The sequence below is a fragment of the Saccopteryx bilineata genome, chromosome 7, assembly GCF_036850765.1.
Source record: "Saccopteryx bilineata isolate mSacBil1 chromosome 7, mSacBil1_pri_phased_curated, whole genome shotgun sequence".
In the NCBI taxonomy this organism is placed as follows: domain Eukaryota; kingdom Metazoa; phylum Chordata; class Mammalia; order Chiroptera; family Emballonuridae; genus Saccopteryx; species Saccopteryx bilineata.
Genome location: NC_089496.1, coordinates 59,433,044 through 59,442,072, shown reverse-complemented (window position 1 = coordinate 59,442,072; position 9,029 = coordinate 59,433,044). Strand labels below are relative to the sequence as shown.

Below are 9,029 nucleotides of genomic sequence, written 5' to 3'. Positions count from 1 at the left end.
GTGGTCTCCTCCCACTCGGCCCCACTGGACGGGGGGTTTCTGAGACACATGCACGCCCCTGGCCACTCCCCCGTGAAAAGTCATCCCCGGACAGGAAGAACCCGCTGTGTTTGGGGACAGGGCAGAGCAAGAAGGTGTCCTGTGTCAGCCGGCATGTCTGGCGGACGCCCCTATGCGAGATCCACTTGTGGTGGTCGGGGGCGGGGAAGGGGCGGGGTTGGGCCCTCTTCCCCCCTCCTCCTTACTGCGGAAAGCTGCAGAGCTAAAAGCACTTACTCCCCATTCACCAGTCAGCAGAGAGGAATCCTCTGCTCTGTTCGGCCACGTAAGCGGTCTCTCTTCTCTCTGGAGGAAAAAGCCCAGCAGCTGTCGGCGAAGGCCCATCGGCTGTCAGCAGGAACGGACATGTCGCAGCTAAGTAAGAATCCGGGTGACTCCAGTCCCCCACCGGAGTCACCCAAGCCGCCGGTCTATAGCCGCCCTACGGTTCTGATGCGGGCCCCGCCCGCCTCCTCCCGGGCGCCACCGGTCCCTTGGGACCCACCTCCGATTGAGCTGCAGGCTTCGCTGGCCGCCTGGCAGGCATCGCAGGCTGTCTGGGAGGGACCGCAGGGCCAGCCGCCAGCTCCTGTGGCTGCACTGGCCCAGCCTCCACCCCTAGGAGGTCCGCTGGTCCAGGCTCCCCCTCTGGGAGGGCCGATGGGCAAGCCCCCAACTCCCGGGGTCCTGATGATCCATCCTCCCCCTCCGACTCCGGGGGTCCTGATGATGCATCCTTCGGCTCCCGGAGGCCCACTGGCCCATCCTCCTCCTCCTGGGACCCCGATGGTGCACCCACCTCCTCCCGGGACCCCGATGGCTCATCCTCCTCCTCCCGGGACCCCGATGGTGCACCCTCCTCCTCCGGGGACCCCGATGGCTCATCCTCCCCCTCCGGGGACCCCGATGGCGCACCCTGCACCTCCGGGGACCCCGATGGCCCAGCCTCCAGCTCCGGGAGTCCTGATGGCTCAGACTCTCACTCCGGGAGTCCTGATGGTCCAGCCTGCTGCACCGGGAGCCCCGATGGTCCAGCCTCCACCCCCAGCAGCCTTGATGACCCAGCCTCCACCACTGGGAGCCCCGATGGCCAAGCCTCCAGGTCCCGGAGTCCTGATGCTCCACCCGTCGGGTTCAAGAGCTCCCATCAACCAGCCTGCAGCTTCGCCGGCCCCGATGGTGCAGCCAGGAGCCCCACCTGCACAGCCCTTGCCTACCTGGGCCCCGCAGGCTCAGCCTCTCATTCTGCAAATCCAGCCCCCGGTTATAAGGGCTCCTCCGCAGGTCCCCCAGGGTCCGCAGGCCCCGCCAGCCCAGATGGCCACGCCCCCGGGCTGGCAGGCCACCTCGCCGGGCTGGCAGGCCCCTGCGCAAGGCTGGCAGGCCACACCCCTGACCTGGCAGGCTGCCCAGGTCACCTGGCCGGCCCCGACCATTGCCTGGCAGGCGCAGCCACCTGTGCGCCAGGGCCCGCCTGCCATCCGCCCAGGTCCACCCCCCATCCGACCTGGGCCCCCACCTGCGCGCCAGGGGCCGCCCGCCATGCGACAGGCACCACCACTGCTCCGCCAGGCACCGCCGCCCATCCGGCCGCTGACCAGCCCGCCCCCGCTGTGGCAGGCCCTGCCCCCTCCGCCCCCTCTGCGGCAGGCCCCTCAGGCTCGGCTCCCCGCCCCGCAGCTGCGGGAGGCCCCCCCGATGCGTCTAGCCCCACAGGTGCCCACAGCGCCCCTGGCAGGTCCACAGATGCCGCAGGCTGTGCTGTCTGCCCCCCTGTCGGCACCTCAGGCTGTGCACTGCCCCCCCATCATCTGGCAGGCCCCCAAAGGCCAAGCCCCTGTGCCACAAGAGATGCCCACCTCTATTGAGTTCCAGGAAGTGCAGCAGGCTCAGGCGCTGGCATGGCAGCCCCCCAAAGCCCCGGGGCAGTTCTGGCAGCCCCTGCCCACCCAGGAGGTTCAGAGGCAGGGTCCACCACTGGGCCAGATGGAGCAGCAGCCCTTTCAGGGAGTCCCCGCCTCCCAAAAAGTTCTGCAAATCCAGCTACCCACCCAGCAGGCCCAGCCCTCGGGCCCGCAAGCAGAGCTGCCTGGGCTGCAAATCCAAACCGCCTGGCAGGCGCCCCCGGCGCCCCCGCAGGGGCAGCCCGAAGCCCCGATAGCGGTGGCAAATTTTCCCATGGGCTCCTCAAAATCACTGATGACTCCATCAGGAGAGACCAGGGCCTCCTCCATGGACCGCAGAGCCTCCAAGGAGCGCAGAATGTCCTCAAAGGACCGCCGGGCCCCCTCCAAGGACCGCATGATCTTCGCTGCCACCTTCTGCTCTCCAAAGGTGGTGCCAGGTGCCCGAGGTCACCTGTCAACCCCCTGGAAGAATCTGCCTGCCACGCCGGAGACCTATAGTGCCGCCTCGAGGGTCTTCCCGGCTACCTCTCAGTTTCAGCCTGCCTCTTCTAATGCCTTCAGGGGCCCCTCTGCCATCCCAGAGGTCCCAAAGTCGATGCCACTGGCCCTGAAGGATCCCTATGCCTACGTGGAGGCCCTGCCTGCTCTCCCCTGGGTGCCCCAGCCCAGTGTGAGTGCCCCCAGGGTCTCCAAGGCCACACCCGCCATCCTGATGGGCGCAGCAGCTGCCCCCCAGGAGATGGCCACCATTCCAGAGGTGCCGGACGCCCCCGACGAGCCTCCACGCCGCACCGGCAAAGCCACCAGGAAGAAGAAGCACCTGAACACTGAAGAAGACCGCGGGGGCCGGATGGTGGCACTGCGTGACCGTGACCGGCAGGCCCCACGGCCCCGGGACAGTATGAACTTGAGTGACTGGGAGGTACAACACCCTCTCCAGTTCTTGGGTGACTGGGAGGACCCAAACACCTTCTATGATCTGAGTGGCTGGGAGGGGCCTAGCACCTCCAGAATCCTGAGTGGCTGGGAGGGGCCCGGCCCATCATGGGCCTTGAGCGCCTGGGAGGGTCCCAGCACCTCCAGGGCCCTGGGTCTCTGGGAAAGCCTGGGCAGCCCCCAGTCTCTGGTCCTCTCTGAGATCCCGGGGCTGTCTGTGGGGTTTGGTGTGGCCCAGAATGAGCCCCTGTCCCCCTTGGATGAGAGGGCAAACGCCTTGGTGCAGTTTCTCTTGGCCAAGAACCAAGCCAGGGTGCCCGTCAAGCGCTCAGAGATGGTGAAATTCATCATCCGTGAATACAAAGATGAGTGCTTGGAAATCATTAACCGTGCCAACACTAAGCTGGAGTGTGTCTTTGGTTATCAATTGAAGGAAATTGATCCCAAGACCCACTCTTACATTATTATCAACAAGTTTGAGTACTATCAGGGCTGGCCCGGGCTGTCCTGGCTGGACACGCCCACTGCGGGCCTCCTGATGGTCGTCCTGAGTCTAATCTTCATGAAAGGCAACTGTGTCAGGGAGGACCTGATCTTCACTTTCCTGTACAAGCTAGGGGTGGACGTCCGGGAGACCGAGGGTCTCTTCGGAAACGCCAAGCAGCTCATCACTGATGTGTTTGTGAGGGAGAGGTACCTCGAGGTTAGGCGGGTCCCCCATTCCCAGCCCGCACAGTATGAGTTCCTCTGGGGCCCCCGGGCATTCCTGGAGATCAGCAAGATGCTGATTTTGAGGTTTCTGGCCAGGCTCCATAAGAAAGATCCCCAGTGCTGGCCGTTCCACTACTTCGAAGCCCTGGCTGAGTGCGAGGCCGAAGACCTCAACGAGGACGGCGCGGACGACCTTGACGACAAGCCCGGCCCGGCCCCCCGCCTTCCTCCTCCCGCCAAACGCTAACGTGGTTGAAACGCAGCTCTCTCTGCTCCTTCGTGTCCCCGGCCAAAGGCCACTGGCAGGGTGGGGGTGGGGGTGGGGGTGGGGTGGGGACGTGACCTATCTGGTGTTGATGTTCCAGTTTCTCTCTCTCTCTCTCTCTCTCTACTGTGCCTGTGCGTGCGTGTTGTAAACCTGGATTCCAACTTGCTCCCCTATCTGCCCAAGCTTTGCACAGCTTCTCGTGGTGTGGACTTCCCACTGGCTACTGTTCTCTTGGGTATTTTTGGCCTTTGTAACTTTAAGTGAGACCTGTGATTCTCTGTGAGTGTGTGTGTGTGTGTGTACGTGTTTACAGTTGTCCTGTTTATGGTATCAGAGTTTGTGCTGACTTTGTGAAACTTAACTGACAAGCTACCCATCTCCTTCCGGTACAGATTACTGTTGTATCGACACAGGTTGTTCTTTGAACGTTGAAAATGACTCATCAGTAAAGCTGTCTGCAGAGAAATAAATATCTATATCTATATATATAAATATACTTTCAGCATAACAAAAAAAGTGTAGTCTTTGTTCTTATTTTTACTCGAATGGTGGGAGCCAAGTTTTTTGGGGGGTTTCCTTCCCCCCCCTCTCTGAATAAACCCAAACACCAAGTCTACTACCAGCGACAGCAGAAACCACAAGTGGATGAAACTGCATTTGGAGGGTGGGCTCCACGTTCTTCCTCACAACATAACAGTTCTGATGGGTGGGGGAACAGAAGGGGTCCCTCCAACCCAGAGTACAGCTTCACAAGGCTGACCATATCTCCTGACCTCATCCTCATCACAGTCCTTCGGGGACAAGGGGATGGGGGACTTAAGAGTAATTAAATGGCACAGGCCAGTGCCAAGTTAACAGAGTAGGGATTGGAAGCAGGAAAAAAAAATGTCTTAAGGTTATATGGGCGAGAACTGTCCCACCTGCAGGGGCACAGGGTCTCCAGGCTTCTTAATAAATTGGCCAAAGGGGCACTGGTCAATCACGGGGGCTGTGGTGGGGGCCCGGGAGCTGACGGGACTCGGGTTTTATCAACACACTGATATTGGGATGGAAGCCGCTCCCTCAAAACACAGACAGCCGTCTAACAGGAAATGGGAAACAGCCTTCAGTGAACTAGGAACCTTGCACATAGCAGGTGTTAGGGTGGGAAAGAAGGGGTATTCAGGCACCTGGGGGTCTGAGGGGAGCTCCTGGGGGTTGGGGGGTGATCAACCTTAGCATGCAGAAGATGTCAGCTGGCAACACCTGAGCCTTGGGGTGCATGGTCTGGCGTTGGGGGGCTCATAAGGGACGAGTGGACCGTGCTCGGTGTTTTGAGGGGGGAGTAACCATGCCTACACCAGGCTGGAGCAGACCAAGACTTTCTCGAAGTCACTCTGCCAGTGGACGGGGGTCACCAGCATTGCCGTCACCCCTACTGTCCTGTAAGGACCAGGAACCCTAACCCTAAGACCCCTTCTCTGGGTCCAGATGAAGGTCTGGAGAGGAGGTAACCGACGACGGTGGAACTCGCCTGCCACCTAGCGGCCTTTCCTGGTTCTGCCGCCGCCCGGTGCAGGATGTCCCACCTGCCACACCCAGAACACCTGTGTCGGAGCTCCTCCCTGTCGCTTCCTAACGCTGGCCTGTCACTGCACTGGCCGACTGTCCCCTTGCTTCCTCTTGGCTCACAGCACAGGTCCAATCCACCAGCACGGAGGGACTAAGGAAGCTCCCGCAGGCGTTGGTGGACTCCTGTGATGGCCAGTCCACACCCAGCACAGGGAGGGCGGAGCCCTCCAGGGCGACGGGACCCGCCCCGCCAGGGCGTTCCTGGCCACAGGGGTGCTTTGGAAAATTGCCCGAGTCGTCAGGTCTCCCAAAAATTCGGAGGGGAGGTTTTCCTGTACACACGTCGGGTCAGGAAGGACAAGGCGTCTGCTCCCGATCAATATTCAGTGACTTGGGCAACAGCCGGGAAGGCAGCCCATGGCAACGGCCCCCAGCCGGGAAGGCAGCCCATGGCAACGGCCCCCAGCCCCAGAGACTTCGCTGAGCCGGTCGAGAGCCGCATGGGTCTAGGGTTTCTTGTTAGTTCATGCGTCATTCATTACTGTTCCACAGTCCTCTCTGAACCACTGACTTCATGGGGTGCTCGGGACGTAGCACCACGTGTATGACGGGCGTCGCCCCGAGTTGTGCGGCACTCCGTGGTGGAAAGGGATGCCTGGGTTGACAGCCCTCCGCCTCCCGTGTCTCTCGCGACACAGACCAAACAGCAATTTTTTTTTTTCGAGACAGGCCAAGAGCTGGGGACCCAACCTGGGTTAAACCGCAATGAGGGGCAAATGATCATGACAATGAAGTTTTTTTAAGCGTGGAGAAAAGAAATCAAATTAGCCAGGTAGTCGACTGAAACATTTAGAAGTGAAAGCTGACATCAGGAGGCAGGAAGTATGGGGAGAGGTGAAAATATGGGGTAACAAGCGGTAGGAACGGATTCAAGACCCACTTATTATTATTAAAGTGTAGGTAGGTGTAATGCAAGGCTTTTTGTTGTAAAATGAAGAAATAAAATACCTGTAACTAAATGGGGAAAGCTATCAAATGACATATATATTACATATATTATATATAGATATATAATACATATATGGGTAATAACTTTGAAAAAACGTCCTACCTCACTAATATTTTAAGACAAATATTAGCCCAGTTTTCTACTTTTCACTCATTAAAATGGGACAGAATAAAACCCCTAGAACACCTGGTGTAAATAAAATTTACGGAACTGACATCCTTACACACCCCTGAGGAAAGTGTAATTACAACTTGCCCTGCTATAAATTCAGCCAATGGCGTCTTCAAGAGCATTAAAATACACAATTTTACTTAGAAATTCGTAGGGGACTCAGTTGAGTGGATACAATCTTCAGTGTGGGGAGCAAAGACTTCTTCACGAAGAAGAGCTGCTAATGAGAACAGAGGATACTAATTATGATATGTAACAACCTCCCCCCATATGACCATACTAACACCAACGTGGTCTAGTCAGTGTTCTGCTGAGAGAAGACAAAAGCCGTCCCCAGAAGATGACTTTCAGTTTGCCCCAACACATGACATTCTGTGGGATGGAGACGTGACAATGTGTGCCTGGAAGATTTAAAGTGGGGGCTAAAATGCCCTCAACAGAAGCCACTTCCCACTAAGCTGACTCCTATAGAGAAGAGAAAGTGTAAACGTGTGTCAGAAGTGACCAGATCCAGTGCCCCACTGTGAAGGATGTTATGTTGCAAGCGAGTTGATCTCTTAGGATACTTATCAAAAAAAAAAGAAGGTGAGGGTCTGAGTTCTGGGATAATTTTGCTCTAAATGGTGCTCCCGGACAGCCATCAAGACAAGGGCCAGCCTGACCAGGCGGTGGTGCAGTGAATAGAGCGTTGGACTGGGATGCGAAGGACCCAGGTTCGACACCCCAAGGTCGCCAGCTTGAGTGCAGGCTCATCTGGTTTGAGCAAAAAAGCTCACCAGCTTGGACCCAAGTTCGCTGGCTTGAGCAAGGGGTCACTGGCTCTGCTGGAGCCCCCCCATCAAGGCACATATGAGAAAGCAATCAATGAACAACTAAGGTGCTGCAACGAAAAATTGATACTTCTCATCTCTCTCCCTTTCTGTCTGTCTGTCCCTATCTGTTCCTCTCTCTGTCTCTGTCATACACACACACACACAAAGACAAGGGCCAGTTGATTATCAAAGTCGTACACAAAGCAACGCTGCCAGCAACCAGGAATTGATCGTTGAAGCTGTGATGGACAGAGCCCTCTCCCGGGTCCCTGTGGCCTCTACTGGACCTCCTACCACATGTTACTAATTTACCTTGGGGGCTATGAGCACACCTACTTTTGAAGCACACTGTCACCCACTGTTATACTATGTACTTGAAGGGCCAGGGCTCCCTCTGCTGGACAGATACTGGACAGATTGAGGAACACTCGAATTCTGTTATTTGGAAAACCCAGGTGAGTCGACGAGGATGGTCTTAGCACTCAAGAGACCTTCTCTTCTTCTCATCCCCAACCCAGAGAGCCAGAGGCGCACAGGAAAGCAATGGTTATCCCGGCAGGTCTGGATTCTCTGGAAGGAATCTCTATGAAAGGAAGACTTGAGCGGATTCACCCGTAGAGCCCAAGCCGCTGGTCTTCCTTTCTTTTCCTGGCAGATCTTTCAGAGGGTTCCACTGTGAATCCCATCAAGGGATGCAGAACGCTACTCCTGTATTTCCCCAAAAATAAGACAGTGTCTTCTATTAATTTTTGCTCCTAAAGATGCGCTAGGTCTTATTTTCAGGGGATGTCTTATTTTTCCGTGAACAAGAATTCCTTTATTGTTGAACCAAAAAATCAAGATTTATTTATATACTGTAGTCGTGTCATCGCAAACATCAGCACCACCAGCCAAACTCTGAATTCCCTCAAGGACTTCTTGTGACTATTTCCACATACAACAATCTACCGTTTCCCCCCAAATGAGACAAGTGTCTTGTATTAATTTTTGCTTCTAAAGATGTGCTAGGTCTTCTTTTCAGGGGAGGCCTTATATTTCTAAACTTGAAAAAAATTGCACTAGGTCTTATTTTCGGGGGATGTGTTATTTTCAGGGAAAACAGGGTAGTTCTTTGGTCCAATCTCCTAATCCCTTTAGATTCTGAAAGTTAAGCCTGCCCCTTTCTGTGTAAAATGGAGGCCGGGGGCGGGGGAGCTGGGGCACCTTCATTAACGGCTTTCTTCTGTTGTCTTGGTAGCCCTGCAGAAGTCACCCCGGTGCCATTTTTGGCCCAGATGACTGCGCTACACTACGAGCCTCCAAGCCGTCTCCTGGGGAGACTGGCCCTCTGTGCTTTCAGGTGTTCAGAGTCAACTCAGCATGAGAACCAGGGTTCAGAGAGGGGCGAGGTGGCACCCAGTCAACCAGCAGCAATGGCAGAAGCCTTTCCCAGACCTGGTAGATGTCCTGCCAAGTGCTCCCAAGTGGCTCGGAATCTTCCCCGGAACACAGTGAGCTGGGGCCACAGAACAAATGGATTGCGGGCATTTTTTTTCTTTTTTTAATCTGTGAGACATCCTTAAAAATATTTTTTTGCTTTGAAATAATGAGAAGCCCACAGGGACTTCCACACAGCTAAATTTTGA

General features: G+C 56.3%; 1 protein-coding gene across 1 annotated transcript; it reads left to right on the top strand.

Moving 5' to 3' along the window:
- Positions 1-344: 344 nt before the first annotated feature.
- On the top strand, positions 345-3,840 carry MAGEL2 (MAGE family member L2). The gene has a single exon (XM_066240381.1). It carries the CDS (start codon positions 406-408, stop codon positions 3,838-3,840), a length of 3,435 nt encoding a protein of 1,144 aa, XP_066096478.1. The 5' UTR covers positions 345-405.
- The last annotated feature ends 5,189 nt before the right edge of the window (positions 3,841-9,029 follow it).